At 32.9% G+C, this 19,254-nt stretch overlaps 1 protein-coding gene across 5 annotated transcripts in view; it reads left to right on the top strand.

Moving 5' to 3' along the window:
* Prp40 (pre-mRNA processing factor 40) overlaps positions 1-19,254 on the top strand; it is a 406,566-nt gene that overhangs the window by 137,493 nt on the left and 249,819 nt on the right. For all 5 annotated transcript variants that reach the window (XR_016548451.1, XM_090394274.1, XM_090394270.1 and 2 more), the window contains exon 12: positions 1,572-1,680. Coding sequence is in view for 4 of the 5 variants with exons in the window: in XM_090394274.1 (XP_090250400.1) it covers positions 1,572-1,680 (109 nt within the window). In the remaining variant the exon portion in view is untranslated. The remainder of the gene's footprint in view (positions 1-1,571; positions 1,681-19,254) is intronic.

Genomic DNA, 19,254 nt, shown 5'->3' with positions numbered 1-19,254 from the left:
AGTAATACCTTCTTCCGCATACCTACTCAAAATATCCAAACATTTGCTACTATCAACTTAGCCATTTGTTCACCATGTCTCTTCCCACTCTTTAAGGGAAAATAGAAAATAACATCTATGAAAGTGATTATTTTCCCATGATATCCACTCTCTTACATGGACAGCCATGTATTCCATCACTGATATCAAAATGGAAAACAAATGAAGCTGACTCATGTGGCTTCTCATTCTTAGCAGAATTACATTCTGTAACAATTAGCTTCTCCCAAGCATTGGATCATGTTACAGAATGTATAATACTACCTGCTACAACTGCACTATCTGAACATGAAGTTTGTTCCTAGCTTTCTTGAAACTATTTGGAATGTACATTAACCATGAAAGCCTGAAACAAAGCTTGAGGTAACTTCCACAGATTCCTCGTCTCATGGAACTTGATTATAGAAAGACAGCTGCTGCAGCGAGCCACTGACCATATTTCTTCTTAGGCAGTAATTTCCAGTGAGTTTGTTTTCATTCAGTACTGAAGAGAATTTGTGAGTACTTGTGCCACAAACATAAACCTGAACCAAAGCTAAGACTAGATAAATGATCTAAGTTGCACACAAACAAAGGTCTTGGGACTCTCAGTCATTAAAAATTTAACATTTCTACTCTACATGCATTAGATGGAAAATAAGTAGTGAAGAGCAATGAATATCTTTTTGTATCCTGTCTTCTACCTCCTATGGTGCGATCTGTTGTTCTTTGCTTCATCTGTATTGAGCACTTATTTTATCAAGATTCAACTGTAAATATTCCAAGTCTCTTTCTGCCTAGGATGCTATGCTTTGGTAGTTCGATCTTATCCACCATCAGACAATCAGAACTGAAACTGGAGCATTCCATTTGCATCTTTCTAGTTGTTACATTGAAAGAAATGAACTTCATTTTTTCAATGCTGGCATCTGTTTTTGCAATATGAAAAAATAAAATCCATTCTAGATACACATTCCCTTTAGATACATGTATTTTCTGTCTGTGTAGGAAAAACTTGTAGAACATGCATCAGACTACCCTCTGTCCATTTGGATTGCATACAGAAAAATTATTACAAGTTCTAGAAATCTTGGTGTACAGTAGTGATTTAGTCTTGATTGCTTAGCATAAGGAATTTCTCATATTATCTAGTAAAAAACAATCTCTTTGTGACAGCACCTTAGCAGTGTGTTTAATGTAAGTTTCATATTTATATATATATCTTTCTGTGAAAATATTTGGGGAAAGCGAACGAATTTTGGATGCATGTTCATAGCTTTCTAAGTTCTAAGAAAGTGTCTCTGGAAGCATTTCAAAGTATCCTCTGGAATTGAATTTGAAATTCTAAAATAAACTGCTTTCTTCATCACTAACTTCATAAGTAATTAAATTAAAATTCTTCTTAGGATCTTACTGGAATCTTTTTGGCTTTGTTTATCTGTAATCAATAATGTATTTTTATGTATAAAATACAGTGTTGGTATATTTATTTCACATATGAGATCATTCTATTCCTAGATGTAATGTATGTTTGATTAAAATTTTCACTACAGGAAAGCTGATCAAATGTTTGGAGATTTAGAAGTTTGGAAAATGGTACCTGATAGAGAAAGAAAAGAACTTTATAAAGATGTTCTTTTCTATTTAGTAAAAAAAGAAAAGGTATGCCTTTTATTAAAGTTTTTATAGCTGTGTTATGGATTTATACTGTGTTATGATGGTTAAGTTGAAATAAATAACCCAAGGTATTTGTCTTTCACTATAGCAATCTCACAAAGACAACAGAAATAGTTCGTAATAGTGAGTGAGTGTGGCATTTGCAACAAGTCAGCTGTATCTGCACTGTTGAAAAAATGAAGTATGCTGAATTTTCTCCATATTCAGGGATAAAAATAACCATTGAATATATTTACATCAATTTATATAGCTGAAAATTGTCAGGTAGTTGTGTTTCCAAAACGTGGATAGTATTTTTCATCTTCTTCTCTTCAAGGATTAGGCATTTGCCTGTTCCAGCTTCACTGGTCTCTCTTCCCCCTCCCCTCTCTTGGGTCTATCCACCTCTTTTGGTAGCTGATATCTTTCCATCCTAAACAGATGTTCTTTCCATTTCTCTCTGTATTCCTTGATCTTTTCATTTATAAATATCTAGTTCTTTTCTGATGTCTTCATTTCTTATATGGTCCAATTTATGCATCCTTTAATTGTTCTTAAAAATCTCATCTTTCTTTTTAACCATCCACATTTCTGAACCATATAATGGAGTGCCCATTACTTTGTAAAATTTGACTTGAGTTTCTCATTTTTTTTTTTTTTATTCATTGTTCTTTTAATTGTTCCAGAGATTTTCTGAAATTTCATTATTTTTTAAATATGTTATTATACAGCCTAAATAAACTGTGTCATCTGTTCTATTATTTTATTTTCTATAACTATTTTTGATCCAACACGATCCCTGACTTTAAATGCCATGACTTTTGTTTTCTTTAATTCATAAACTGATTTTTGAAGGTCATCTTCATTGTTTTTTTAATGTAATCTGATCATCTGCATACAGCATTGTATTGATAATGCTTCTTCTGCTTAACTGAATATCTTGTTTTATTTGTTTTCCATAATTTAATAGTCTGATCAGTATATATATTTAATAGAGCTGGAGATAAGCTACATCCCTGTCTGACACCATGATTTATTTCAATCTCTTCTGTTAATTTATTACCTAATTATAACTGTATTTTTGTATCTTCATATAAATTTTTTTATAGCTAGTACCAATTGTAATGGATATCCTTGTTTTTTTTCATTATATTCCATATTTTTACTCTTTGTATTTTATCAAAGCTTTCTAGTAATCTATAAAGGCTATATGAGTCTCAAAATTAAATTCTCGTCTTTTTTTTCAATAATTTGTTTTAGCACATAAATATTGTCAATACATGATCTATGTCTGAAACCATTTTGTTTTGAGAGTAGATTGTTTGCAATATTTCTAAGTCTTTTATTCAGGATTTTACTGTACATTTTGTAATCTGTCTTTAATAAACTTATTCCTTTGTAATTTCCGCTATCATCTCTGTCTCTTTTCTTAAATATAGATATAACTTCAGCTTTTAACCACTCTGATGGAACCTCAAATTTCTTCCAACAATTATTTATTAATTTGAAGAATCTGTGATGTTAATATTCTCTGCCGTATTTCCAAAGCTCTGTATGCCATCTAATCTGGTTGATTTTCTATTTTTTGATGCCTTTATTGCTTCTTTTAGTTCTTCCAGTTTTATTGGTTCTATATCAGTCCTGATTTTTTCATTATTATTTTCTGTTATTAAATTTGGGTCATACCATAAATTCTTATAATGTTCAATCCATTGTTTCTTTTTCTTCATTGTTTAATTTGCTTAATATTTTGTAGGCTATATCTTCTTTTTCATGTATGTCTTCTATTTTATTAATAAATCTGTCCCAAATGTCTTGTGAGATTTCTGTACTATTGTTTTAGCTATATTTCTTCTGTTTTCTTTGTATGTTTTTGAAGGAGTGATTTGTATGCCACTTGTTTTTCTTTTATTGCATTTTCTACATCTGTTTCAGATTTTTAATATTTTTCTTTTTAATAATTTATTTTTCTTTCCAAACACTTTAGAGGCTACTTTATGGATTATCTTTATTAAAAAATTTTTCATTCTTCTTCTATGTATTCACTGATTTGGACTTCTTTTAGGTAATCTGTTAATCATGATTGATATAGCATTTTAATCTTTCTTCTTGTAATTGATATACTTTGTATACTTGTTCTATTTCTTGTTTTTTCTTATTTACTTTCTTTCTCTATTTTGCTAGTATTTCTATTTTAGAGACTACTAAATAATGATCTGGAAAAAATTTCACTTCCTCTGTAAGCATGTATATCTCTCATTTGGAGCTAGTTTCTGATTAGTAATGATATAATCAATTATAGATCTTGTTCCTCTGCCATTCCAAGTATATTTTATTTATATTCTTTTTTTTTTTTTTAAGAATTTTTTATTTTAAAATTATTGCAAGTACAGAAGTCTAATAGTTCTTGACCATTGGTAGTCAGGCAAATTTCTCCATATTTTCCTGAGACATTTGGGATTGGATTATCTCTAACTCTAGCATCAAGATCTTCTGCTATTACTATTCATTTTTATTACATTTATTTAACTATTTTTGTAGTTCCTCAAAATTGTTTGGAATCCTCTTTCCTACCTTTTTCAGTGGCATATGCACCTATGATATTCAAGTAGCTTCCATTTGTTTTTAATTTAACTGTTATAATTTGATCATTTGCAAAATTATATTTTTGTATTCTATTTTTCCATTTATTATTGATTAAAATGGCCACACCACTAGATGCTCTGATATGTTGGTCCACTCCACTATAGAGCATAGTAAAATTACCTGCGAGGGTGGTCTGAAAAGTTCTCTGCCTAACAATGAAAAAATGAATTTATAATTTCAAAATATTTTCATTTTTTAACATAATCTCCCTTAAGACTAATACATTTATTCCAGCGATGCTCCAGCACCATTATCCCTGTAGTGGTTCTCAGTAAGATCTGCAAAATACCCCTGTGCGGCTGCAATCACCTCTTGATTCGAAGAAAAATGCCGACCAGCGAGGAAGAGTTTTAGTTTTGGGAAGAGATAGAAGTCACAGGGAGCCAAATCTGGGGAATAGGTGGATGTTCCAACAGTTCATAGTGCAGATCCCTTAATTTTCCCATTGCCAAAACACCTTTGTGGGCAGGTGCATTGTCCTGATGAAAGATGATCTTTTTCTTCTGCAAACTAGGTCTTTTCTCATGAATTTTTTCATTTAGTCTGGTTAAAAGATGGGAATAATATTCCTCAATTATTGTTTTACCCTTTTCAACATAATTAATAAACAAAATGCCTTTAGCATTCCAAAATACTGATGCCATGACCTTTCCTGCTGGTGGAACCGACTTTGTCTTCTTTGGCGCTGAACTACCAGCTTCTATCCACTCCACTGTTTGGATTCTGGTCAATCCAAGTCTCATCCATAGTAATAAATCGATACACAAAATCAGTTTTATCCTTGTTAAAATGCTCCAAGCACTGTTCAGACATTTCTTGCAAGTGCATTTTTGATCTGCTGTGAGCAAGATGGCACCCATCTTGTGCAAAGCTTTTTCATTTGCAATTCTTCATGCAAGATATATCCTACATGTCCTTTTGAAATGCCTGTAGTCTCAGCAATTTCACACACTTTGACTCGCCGGTCACCCAATACCATATCACTTGATTTCTGGTGTTGTTACACTTTTTGGACGTCCTTGACATGGATCATCTTCAAGGCTGGTACAACCATGTTTAAACTCAGCAGTCCATTTCTTAATTGTTGAAAATGAATGAGGAGAGTGCCCAATAAACTTTTATGAACTTCGAATCAATTTCTTTTGGCATTAAATCTTCTTTTACAAAGAATTTTATAACCACACAATACTCAGTTTTATCCATTACAAGGGATACAGACAACACATTTTGCTTTAGACAGCTGTATAAAACAAAATGACTTGCAATTTCACATAGATGCTTATGACAGTTTTCATGTCACCTTTGTCTTCTTTAACTCCTTTTACAGCATTCTTTTCCTTCACTGCCTCTTTAACTTCCTGTGTCCGCCATGGAGTTCTGATTTTACTCTCCTTGCAGACAACCTCACCACATTCCTCTCTGGCTGAGTCAATCAGGGTTTTCTTCAAAGTTTACCACCGAATCTCCAAGGTTTGGTTCCTGTTCTCAAACTCTTTCATTTTTTCTTCAATAAGCTTTGTGCATTTTAGTCTACAGTTCCCATTGTCTGAGAGCTGCTCAACTTTTATTCGTTTTAGAACTTTACATGTTATTCTTTTCAATGTGAAATTCAGTTTTATCCTGTTCAAGACTAAATAGTGATTGCTTCCAATTTCAAATCCTCTGTACACTCTAGTGTCCTGCACCAGGAAGAAAACATCACTATCAACAATAACATAGTCAATGAGACTTTTCTTATTCCTTGCCTCTTCTCTCCATGTGAATTAGTGTACATTTTTATGTTGGAACATGGTGTTAGTAATAACCAGTCCATGTCCTGAGCAGAAATCCAACAGGTATTTGCCATGATTATTAGCTTTGCTCTTTTCTCCAAATTTTCCCAAAATATTTTGGTATGTCTCTCAATCATTTCCTACTCTGCTATTTAGATCCTCAACAAGGACCAACTTTTCCTTTTTCTAAAGCATCAAACAATTCTTCCACTTCTACCTTAGTTGAACCTTCTGTGGGACCATAGACACATATAAGTCTCATTGTCCAATTCCCCATTCTGATATTTGCCCACATCAGTCTACTTGAGACTGCCTACCATTCAAGAAGATTAGCCTTATATTTTGTGTTGAATACTATGGCTACTCCTTCTTTTCCTTGATTGTCATTGCCTGAATATAACATTTTGTATTTATTGCTCAGATAGATCTCACCAGTTTTTGTCTTTTTTTGTTTCAGTCACCCCTATTATGTCGATCTGGTACTTATCTAATTCCTCAGCTAGCTCCATTTCTTTGCCATTCAGGCTTCTTATGTTGATAATACCGATCTTTAACTCTGGTGATGTTGAGTTGGGGTGTGTTTTCAGATTTGTTCCAGTAGCTGACTTTTAGCTGTTCGTCCTGGTTCCCTGGAGAAACCGGGCGACGCTCCAGCCTGCATGAAATTTTGTCATTTTGTACCATCATTTTGTGTATTGGTTTAAGCCAATAAGAATACAATTTGGTCGGCTAAATCCCAAATTGCCAGCCTATCCTCGTTCGTTCAGTATCCAGGTAGATACCCAACAGGGTGTACCATGAGAAGGTGAGGATTGGACATTAGGTCAGAAGCCCTGGTCGGTTCTCTGCATTCCTTTAAAGGCTATATGGAGGTCTCCTCTCAGTTATACAGCTTTGACCCTTAAGCATCCCAGCCAAGAATAGTATTTAAAGTATATAGTATTTTTCATAATTTTGATAATTTTAATTAAGGCAGCTTAAACATTTTGGTAATGTACTTATTTTAGAACAATATCAAGTTTGTGTTTCAGTATTATTGGATTTTATTTCCCTCTCCCATTCCCCTCCTTGCTTTAGCACGATTACTATATTTGTTTGTTTTTAAAACTCCAGAAGCCCAGCAAACCAAGGTGGTGTCTCTTGGCACAGAGAGGAAAAGAAGGTGCACATTGGAATAGATACAATATCACGAAATAAGGACACTTCAAGGGCTGATGTTCGTCCCGATCAAACTTCTAAAAGTGACTTAAAACAAGCTATAAACAAACTGACAATGAAAGATCGTCAGAGAATCAGAATTGCAACATGGAATGTGAGAACAATGAACAGATGTGGAAAATTAGACAATCTCGAACAAGAAGTGTACAAAGGAAAAATTGATATCATAGGGCTCTGTGAAGTAAGATGGAAAGAAATAGGTGATTTTTATAATGACAAAGTAAGAGTATAAATAGCATAAACTGTCTGAATGACAGGATTATGGTGGTAAAATTGAAGGCTGAACCAGTGGACATAACAATAATGCAGGTATATATGCCAACAAATGACCATTCAGATGAGAAAATAGAGGAAATATATGAACAGTTACAAGAACTAATTAAAGAAGAAAAAAGAAAAGACTATATGATTATAATGGGAGATTGGAATGGAGTTGTAGGAGAAGAAGAGGATGGGAGTGTAGTAGGAAGATAATAGAAATGAGAGAGAGAGAGGAAAGGTTAGTGGAATTGTGTAAAGAAAATAAGCTAATAATTACAAATACTTGGTTTAAAAAATCTAAGAGAAGACCATACACATGGAAAAAACCACAAGATACAGAAAGGTATCAAATTGATTGCATTATAGTAAAGCAAAGATACAAGAATAGTGTATAAAATGCATGCACATATCCTGGAGCTGATATTTACTCTGACCACAACCTGCTATTCATAGAAATAAATGTGAAACTAAACAAAATAAAAGAAGCTATCAAAAGGAAAGAAAGGAACTTAGAGAAATTAAAAAATACCAAGGAATTTGGAAATAGATTGGAGAAGGAATTAGAGGAAACAAGTTTTGTCAAAACTCAAGATCCAGAAAAGAAATGGGAACAAGTGAAAGAGAAAATAAAGAAGATTGCAGAAGAAGAAATTGGATATGTAAGAGCTAAAAGAATAAAAAAACCTTGGATAACTAATGAGATAATTTCTCTAATGGAACAAAGAAGAAAATGGAAAAATAAAGACACTCCAGAAGGGAAAATACAATATAGAATCCTGAATGACAAATTGAGAAGGGAAGCAGAAAGAAGTAGAGAAGATTGGCTTAAAAAACAATGTGAAGAAATGGAAAATTATGAGATAGTGGGAAGGTATGATCTTTTGTATGAAAAAGCAAGAAGCATGAATCACAAGAGAAATGGAATTCATAGAAAATAAGAATGGAGAAATCATAACTGAAGAAGATAAAATCCTAATGAGATGGAAAGAATACATTGAAGATCTATATGACAAGGAAAATAGACCAAATGAGTTGCCATTAGAAGATATAAAGAAGTAAATGAAGATGATCTAGGCCCAGAGATTTTGAAGACAGAAGTAGAAATGGCCATTAAAGAACTAAAATGTGGAAAGGCAGAAGGAATAGATGAAATACCTGTAGAATTCCTGAAACAACTACAGAAGAAAGGAACTGAAGAAATAACCAAAATAATAAATTTAATTTATAACAAAGGAGAACTACCAAAAGATTTTATGACCTTAATATTTATACCTATACCAAAAAAAAGTAATGCAGTGAACTGCAAGGATTTTAGAACAATAAGCCTCATTTCCCATACATCAAAAATACTTATGAGAATCTTAAGACGAAGAATTGCATCTAAAGTGGAAGAATTTCTTGGAGAAGATCAGTTTGGTTTCAGGAAGGGTAGGGGAACAAGAGATGCGGTTGGACTGTTAAGAATAGTAAGTGAAAGAAGTCTAGAAGTGAATAAAGAAGTTAACATCTGTTAAATAGATTTTGAGAAAGCTTTTGACTATGTAAAATGGGATAAGATGGTGGAAGTAATGGAAAAGATTGGTATAGATTGGAAAGACAGAAGGCTAATTATCTCACTATATATGGGACAAATTGCCATGGTGAGAGACATATATGGTACAACAGAACCAGTTATCATTGGGCGAGGAGTAAGACAAGGCTGTTCTCTGTCACCAGTTTTGTTCAACATGTATTCCAAAGCAATGCTAAAAGAAGCACTGGAGAATTTGGAAGAAGGAATAAAGATTGGAGGTAGTTGATTGTTCATTGCTTAGACAACCCACAGAACAGACTGCTATAATGTAGCATGCATTTTTCATTCTGATATCCTTCCCCATGCTCATGTCACCATTATACAGTTAACTCACTGGGTAATATTAATATCTATTGATATTAATATTATATTGATTATCTAACAGGGTGCTTAAGGGTCAAAGCTGTATAACTGAGAGGAGACCTCCACATAGCCTTTAAAGGAATGCGGAGAACCGACCAGGGCTTCTGACCTAATGTCCAATCCTCACCTTCTCATGGTGCACCCTGTTGGGTATCTACTTTGATACTGAATGAACGAGGATGGGCTGGCAATTTGGGATTTAGCCGACCAAATTGTATTCTTATTGGTTAAACCAAAATACAAAATAATGGTACAACATGACAAAATTTCATGCCGGCTGGGGGCGTTGCCCGGTTAAACAAGGCCCACGTTGTTTTCGCCAGGGGACCAGGGTGAACAGCGAAAAGTCAGCTACTGGAACAAATCTGAAATCAAACCCCAACTCAACATCACCAGAGTTAAAGATCGGTACTATCAACGTAAGAAGCCTGAATGGCAAAGAAATGGAGCTAGCTGAGGAATTAGATAAGTACCAGATCGACATAATAGGGGTGACTGAAACAAAAAAGACCAAAACTGGTGAGATCTTTCTGAGCAATAAATACAAAATGTTATATTCAGGCAATGACAATCAAGGAAAAGAAGGAGTAGCCATAGTATTCAACACAAAATACGAGGCTAATCTTCTTGAATGGCAGTCAGTCTCAAGTAGAGTAATGTGGGCAAATATGAGAATGAGGAACTGGACAATGAGACTTATTTGTGCCTATGGTCCCACAGAAGGTTCTACTAAGGTAGAAGTGGAGGAATTTTTTGATGCTTTAGAAAAAGCAACTGACACAATGAAAAAGGAAAAGTTGGTCCTTGTTGGGGATCTAAATAGCAGAGTAGGAAATGATTGTGAGACATATAAAAATATTTTGGGAAAATTTGGAGAAAAGAGCAAAGTTAATAATAATGGCAAATATCTGTTGGATTACTGCTCAGGACATGGACTGGTTATTACTAACACCATGTTCCAACATAAAAATGTGCACAAATTCACATGGAGAGAAGAGGCAAGGAAAAAGAAAAGTCTCATCAACTATGTTATTGTTGATAGTGATATTTTCTCCCTGGTGCAGGACACCAGAGTGTACAGAGGATTTGGAATTTGAAGTGATCACTATTATCGAGTCTTGAGCAGGATAAAATTGAATTTCATATTGAAAAGAATAACATGTAAAAAAGTTTTAAAGCGAATAAAAGTTGAGCAGCTCTCAGATGTGAACTGTAGACTAAAATACAGAAAGATTATTGAAAAGAAAATGAAAGAGTTTGAGAACAGGAATCAAATCTTGGAGATTCAGTAGCAAACTCTGAAGAAAACATTGATTGATTCTGCCAGAGAGGCATGTGGTGAGGTTGTGTGCAAGGATATAAAAATCAGAACTCCCTGGTGGACACAGGAAGTTAAAGAGGCAGTGAAGGAAAAGAAGAAAGCATATCAAAAGTTCCTGGCAAATAAGTCAGCTTTTACTTTCACAGAATACAGAGACAAATGTAAGAAAGCTAAACAGTGTGTAAAACTAGCTAAACAAAAGTCATGGGAGGACTTTGGCAAGAATATAGAAAATAAATATCAAGAAGGTGTCAAAATATTCTGCAGGTTGTTGAAGAAGCTTAGGAATGGAGGAAAGAGTTCTGTAAAAGGAGTTAGAGATGATAAAGGTGACATGAAAACAGGAGAAAAAGATATCCTTGAAGTATGGAGTAATTACTTTGAAAAACTGCTAAATGAAACAAGCAGTGATGACAGCACAGTGATAAAAAACATTGACCAGGCATACAGTCAGGAATACATATCCATACTTGAAGTAGAAAAAGCCATCAAAGGCTTGAAATGTGGAAAGGCAGCAGGAGTAGATGATATTCAACCAGAAATGCTGAAGTATGGTGGTATAAAAGTCTTACAGTGGCTGCCCTGCATAGTTCAGAAGGCCTGGACTGAGGGACGAATTCCCGATGATTGGAGTAGAGCTCTCATAGTACCCATATATAAAAAGGGAAATAAAACTGAATGTGAGAATTACAGAGGTATTTCCCTACTGAGTGTTCCTGGCGAGATCTATGCAAGTATACTTGAGAAACGGTTGAGAAGAATTGTGGAAGAAAAGCTTGGTGAAGAACAAGCTGGATTCAGGCCAAATAGAGGCTGTCAGGATCAGATCTTCACTTTACGACAAATAGTCGAGAAAACATGGGAATATAACAAAGATCTGTATTTAAGTTTTGTCGATTTGGAAAAGACATATGACAAGGTGCCAAGAGAGAAGCTATTCAATATGCTGCAGTTATATGGTGTCAATGGGGCATTATATCAAGCAATACTTAGTCTTTATTTGAGTTGTAAGTCAGCAGTTAGAATTGAAGGAAGTACAGGAAGATGGTTTAATGTTAAATCTGGTGTGAGACAAGGATGTACATTATCCCCTCTGTTATTCATTATCTATATGGATCACATTATGAAGGAAAGTGGTATTAAACCTGATATCAAAATTGGAGATGTTAATGTCAGCTCTTTGCTTTATGCGGATGATGTTATACTTCTGAATAAATCCGCTACAAGTCTGCAAGATTCTCTGACTAAATTGAATAGCTGTTGTAATAGATATGGTATGAAGGTCAGTAATAAAAAGACAAAGACGATGAAAATAGGCAGAATCATTGAAAATGTCAACTGTGCTGTGAATGGAGAACCTGTGGAACAAGTAAAACATTTCAGTTACTTAGGCACGATTTTTACTGAAGATGGTAAATTAAATATAGAAATAGACAACAGAATCAGCAAAGCTGGTATAGTGGGAAGTCAGTTGAATAAATTCATATGGAATAAGAGAGAAATTAGTGGGAACACTAAATTAGCTGTATACAAGACAGTTTTCAAACCAGTTTTAACTTATGGATCTGAGAGCTGGGTCAGAAGTAAAACACTTGACCAAAGACTAGAGACCGCAGATATGAGAGTCCTGAGAAAGATTAGAGGCGTGAACAGATGGCATCAATGGCAATATCATATTAAAAATGAGGATATTAGGAAAGAACTTGACATTGTCAGCATCCAGGAATGCGTTAGCAGAGCTAATCTCAGGTGGTATGGTCAATTAAATAGAATGGGAGAGGAAAGATTAGCAAAACAAGTGTTCTCTGCCAGGTTGGCAGGAAAATGACCCAGAGGAAAACCAAGATATAGGTGGATTGATACGGTACAAAGTGCCTTAGACGATAGAAATATAAGATCTGATAATGTTGAAGTCTTGACAAGTAACAGACTGATTTGGAGGAAAATTGTACATAGGAAGTTAGTAATGATGTAAATTTTTCATGTAGTACTGTCATATCCTGTACACCCCCTTGAGGGTATAAGGCAGGAATTTGATGATGATGATGATTTTCTAACATATGATGCAACTGAGTAAGTTCTCTCTCTCTCTCTGTGTCTAAACTATTAATCGACAACAAACACAGCTTGTATTTTTGTTTTTCATTTTTTTGAGATATTTATGGTAGTTGTGTTATATGATTTTCAGGAAGAAATTAGGTTGTATGTATACATGAAGGCATTTTTGTTTTGTTTTGTATTATGTAACTTATAATGTATTTATTTTTCTTGTTTTCTCTTAATGCTGTTTTCTTTTTAATTGTGTTTTATGTTATATATTGTGATTTTTTTTTCTTTCTTTTTTTTTTTTCCTTTGACATTTTCTGTTTTATTATGTGCATAGTGTTTTGTCATCTGCTTGGTGTTGTTTCATGACTGAAGTCAGTGAACATGGAATCAATTATGTGGCTTAAATGCAATTTAAGCACATCACATAGGTTATTATAATTATCAGTAATTGGACAGAAGCCCATCTCCAAGACTTATACAGGTACCACATACACGTATAAATATAATTCAATTTAGTTAGAGAATTCTGAAGACTTGCAATGGATGCTCTAACTAAATTGAATTACAACTGTAACAAATTTGGCATGAAAATCGACAATAAAAAAGACCAAAATTATGAAAATATACAGAAAACTTCAAGTGCATTCTCAATGCAGAACAAGCAAAATATTTCAGCAATTTAGGCTCAGGTTTTAGTGAAGGTTGCAATTTAAATTTGGAAATAGACAACAGAATAGGCAAAACTGGTATGATGGGTAGACAGCTGAATAAATTCATATGGAATAAGAGAGAAATTAGTCAAACCACCAAACTAGCAGTATACATGATAGTGTTCAAATCAATTTTAAGTAGTGGATCTGAGAGTTGGATTAGAAATAAAGCACTTCATCAAAGACTCGAGACCACAGATATGAGAATTATGAGAAAAATTAGAAGCCTGAACAAATTTCTTCATTTTTAATATGATCCTGCCATTGAAGTACATTAGAAATGTATTTTATATTGTTTGCATTGAAGAATGTGTGAGCAGGACTAATCTAATGAACACTTAAACAGAAGAGGAGAGGTTAGCAAAACAGAAGTTTGATGCCCAAGATGAAAATGGGTGTATAGGTGGATTGATTCAGTCCATAGTGCTTTAGAAGTACAAAATTTTAGACATGGCAGTATTGGAGTGCTCACAAGTCATAGATTAATTTAGAGGAAAATTGTTGATAGGAGATTAATAATAATGTAAACTGAATCGTGTAGTGCTGTCATAGTAGCCTGAATAGAGGTTATTCATCTTTTCATTATACCCGTTAACTGATGATGGTGATGATTGTCATCCACTCCAGACTGACTTTTCATATTTCAGGTTTCAATGACTATTTCTACTTTTTTATACTCTTTTTCATTCCTCTTAACTGTTTACTACTAGTGTTCTGTCACTTCTTGTTTTATTCAATATTCTTTTAAAAGTAATGATTTCAGACATCAAGAATATCCTCAGTTTTTATATCACCTTGATCATGTCTGATTCCTTTTATAGAGTACTCTTTCCTCAATTTCTAAGGTTTTTCAATAGCATCTGGAACAGTTTGCCACCTTCCTGATATTTATCCTCTATATTCTTCCCAAAGGCTTTCTATAACTTTTGCTTAACTGCTTTTACATATTGCCCTGCTTGGTTAGATGTTTCTCTCAGATTGATTTACTTATTAAGAACTTTTGGTTGCTTTCTTCCTTTACCTGACTGTTTGTTTAATTTTGTCAGGCCAGTTGATCAAATAGTAAGCTAAAGTACACTAATTTGGTCAACTGGCCTGACCTCTAGTGAGAGAAAAAAAACTGCTCCATCAAAGCTGAAATTCTATTAATTGTTTGGCTAATAAAATTATTAATATTATATGAAATAAAATTATATGAAATTTTTAGGACTAAGAACTAAAGTTCTTAGTCCTAAAGTGAGGATTTTCTGGAGAACTTGTTTGGAGTAAGATGTTTAGCTTAGGATGGTTGATCAAAAGTTCACAGGCTTCCTTAAATTTGCATTCATACCAAGTTTTTGTGCAATGCAAAGAATAACTGTTTTTCTTTAATCATTTTGGTGTAGGGTGTTAAGAGTATGATCAAAGAGCCCTCAGTTATCAAAATTGTTAAATTTCATACATTATTTGGGATCTTTTTTATGGATTGGATTGTGCATCCAGTTTCACTGATATAAAGTAAGTTACAAGTGCACTGAATTTGGTATATCTGGGGGATGGTATGGGGGGGGGATATTCTTGGAGGAGTTTAATGTGTTTTATAATTTTGTAGGTGGTTTAAAAATAGCATAAGGTTGTATGGTATAGCATTCTGTTTATTTGATCTGATATCCCATTAATGTATAGAATAGCTACGTCATTTTACTGTAGTTTCGTTTAAAACACTAAATTAGCAGTGTACAAGAAAGTGTTCTAACCAATTAATATATGAATCTGAGGATTCAAATAATTTATTACCAAGATATAATAATCTTGGTAATAAATTATTTGTTGAATTTTGTTTCTTCTCTGTTTTTAAATAATGTCTGAGCTAATAAGAAATTATATATATAATACATACTGGAATGAAAGAATATTAGAAGTGCAATTAAAATGAAATAAAGAAAATTTAACAGTTGTTGGATTGTATGCCCCTGAAGAAGGAAAAGAAGAAGAAAATTATTACTTTTGCAAAGAGTTACAAGGAATATATGAAAAATTAAATAAAACAGACCATATAATTATAGCCAGAGATCTTAATGCCAGAATAGGAATGAAAAAAATTAACAATAATAATATACAAAAATTTAGAGAAACAACAGTGAACAAAAATGGAAAGCCGTTCATTGATTATGCAATATATAATAATTTAAAAATAATGAATACATTTTAGAAACATAAATATACATGATGTGCAAGAGGACAAAAATCAATAATAGACTATGTTATAACAAATGAAAAAGCAGCAAACCTCTTCCTAGACGTTCAAGTTAGAAGAGGGCTAGAAATTGATACAGATCACTATTTAGACAGGCAAAACTAAGATTTCCACCAAACTGGCTACAAAAAAATAAACAAACTAGAGAAACAAAATCTAATTACAAAGTAAGACTACTAAATGATTCAAGTATAAGAAATTTATACTAAGAGGATTATTAACTACTTAGAAAAAATACAAGAAAATGAAGACATTGAGAAAGAATGAAATAATCACATCAGCAGCATATGAAAGTCTAGGAACACACAAAAAATATCATAAAAATAAAAATTACATATATTTGGGACAATGAAATAAAAAGCTGGCTTTTAAAAGACAGTTTTAAAAGTCTTTTAAATATAAGTAGCAAAAACCAAGAAGATGAACTTGAATATAAAAAAAGACAAGCAATAACCAAAAGAAAAACCAGAAAGAGAGACAGAGAAAGCTGGGAAAATTTTGTATCATATCTAGAAAATGACATACACAAAATAAGACCCAGTGCGTACAAAATACTAAAACACATGGATGCAGATATAAAAGAAACTGCAAATATAAATTGTGAAATAGATGTAAAAGAATTCTTGGATTACTTTGCAGATTTTTGGACGGATAATACAAGCATCAAAAATAATTACACCAGAAACTTACAAAATACCTTAAATGATATGATAACAATGAAAGAATTAAAGGACAACCTAAATAAAATAAAAAATGGCAAATCAGCAGGAGAAGATTGGATAAACTCCGAACTGTATAAATTTGCTGAAAAAAAAATTTCTTCAAAGATTACTAAAATTTTTAAATAAAATATATACAAATGGACAAATACCAATAGAAAGGAATACAAGCATAGTAATACCTATATTTAAAAAAGGGGATAAAACAAAACCTGCTAACTACAGAGGTATTAGTTTATTGAATACATGCTGCAAAATATATAGCAGAATACTTAGAGAAAAACTAAAAATATACAGTGAAAAAATATTATTAGAATGTCAAAATGGATTTAGAAAAGGACGCTCTACAATGAATGCAGCTTTCTGTTTAAAACTTATAGAAAAAAGAAGAGAATTTAATTTGGAAATCTTTTGTTTATAGATTACGAAAAAGCATTTGACAAGCTAAAAAGATATATACTGTTTGATATATATTTCAAAGAATAAATATACCTAATATTTTACTACATGCAATATTGAATATATATAAAAATAACGAAATAAAAATAAATGAAGAGTTGTCTGAAAAACAATCTATAACCCAAGGAGTAAGACAGGGATACCCTCTGTCTCCAACACTTTTCAATATTTACATTAATGAAATATTAATACAGTGGAACACCTTAAACAATCAAGGTATAGAAATTTCCTGGAATAACAAAATAAATATGTTATTATTTGCAGATGATCAGGTAATAATATCAGATAAGGAAGACAATTTACAAATAGCAATATATAATTTAAACATTATAGTAGAACAGTTTGGAATGAAAATTTCCATAGATAAAACTTAAAACAATGGCATTTTGTGGACAAACTCCAGTTAGAAGCAAAATAGTTATTAATAATAAAATAATAGAACAGATAAATACTTTCAGTTATCTTGGATGTGAAATATCGTATGAAGGAGAAAAAGACATAAAATTAAAAACTTCAAAATTTTTACACATTATAGGCCTGATAAATAGAACATTCAACCCAAGTATAGGTACAAAAAGAAACACGCTTGAAAATATACAATACTTTAGCAGTGCCCACGTTATTATATGGCAGTGAAATTTGGGCAATAAACAAGATAAACAAAGAATAAAAACAAGTGAAATGAGATTTATATGAAGAACTGCAAAATACACATTATTAGATCAAAAAAGGAACGAAGACATTTTAAAAGAACTAAAAACAAAATCAATAGAAGAAAAACTAAACAATTATAAACAAAAATGGATTTAATATGTAAACTGAATGGCCAATACCCGGCATCTTAAACAAATACTAAAAATATGAGCCAATTGGAAAGAGAAGGCAGGGTAGACCTCAAAAAAAGATATTGGATGGATAATGAGACCGGAACAGACCAGTATGGTCTATACCCGTAATTAGTGTTTTGATGATGAAGGTGTTTTAAGTTTGGCAGCTCTGTAGTGAGGTAAGAAAAACATCTGTTAATTTAACTATTAATAATCTCTAGCCAAACAGCTAACTAGCAGGCTTTTTTTTAAAAAGCCTGCTGGTTAGCTGTTTATTAACACACAGAGAGGAACACACATGGAAGTGCCATGAGCAATACACAAATTACTATGTGTATTGCAATGTAGCTAGTTTCTTTGTGTGTGTGTGTGTGTGTGTGTATGTACAGTGGAAGCTCGGTTGTTGAACATAATTCATTCCTAAAGGCTGTTCGGGAACTGATTTGTTTGAAAACTGAAACCTTTTTCCCATAAGAATTAATATAAAATGGATTAATCCGTTCCTGAACCCGAGATGATTGCTTGTTTAAACCTTTATAACAGTATTTCATGCATAAAATCGTACACTTAAAGAATAAACACAATAAATAGATAAAATATAGACAAAAATTTAATTTCACTTTAACTATACAAGGAGAGTTGTAATTTATGAAAAAATAACAAAACACAAAGAAAATCAAGAAAATGCGCTGCAAATTCGAGCAGGTGTTTGCACTGAAGCTGCCGCATAACTAACGCTCTCCTGCCTTACATGCTCAACGCAAACCGGCAATCACATGCTCAGCCTGCAGAGCATATGGTTGCCGGTTTGCCTGTTCGGAAACCGGTGCGTTTCCGAAACTTTGGTTCAGAAAATATGTTCAGGAACGATTTGTTCGAGATCAGTGTCGTTCGACAACCGTGGTTCCACTGTGTGTGTATGTATGTATGTATGTATATATATATATATATATATATATATATATATATGGAGAGTATACTCCCTCCAGATAATGACTTTAATGCAAAAGTTGAAGTGCCATGTGATTATTTTGGTTTATTTATATTAATTTGAAGTTATTACTCTAACAAAGTAGTTGTCTCCATAATTTATTATAAGAATGTCAATCACCATGTAACTATGAAAGAAAGGATATTCTTGATTATTTGTATATTTGAGTTGTCAAATGACTTCCGAAAGAAGTTCAACTTTGATTCTTTTTATCTTTTTATGGGGCTCCCTCTTGACTCAATGCCTGGAGTATATAAAGTGCCCTCTTCCTCCAAGTTGGCATACTTTGGACAGAAAGGTAGATCAGACACCATCTGCAGAGATGAACACAAAACATACTTCTGCAACCATCACTATGGTCAATTCTTACACTTTTCAATATTATACTCGATTTTATCCTTCTCAGAACTAAATGGCGATCGCTTCCTATTTCAA

The sequence above is a fragment of the Typopeltis vanoorti genome, chromosome 6 (genome assembly GCF_054136105.1).
Source record: "Typopeltis vanoorti isolate ZY-2024b chromosome 6, IOZ_Tvanoo_1.0, whole genome shotgun sequence".
Lineage (NCBI taxonomy): Eukaryota > Metazoa > Arthropoda > Arachnida > Uropygi > Thelyphonidae > Typopeltis > Typopeltis vanoorti.
Note: the sequence above shows the minus strand (reverse complement) of the source record. Positions and strands in the feature narration are given on the sequence as shown.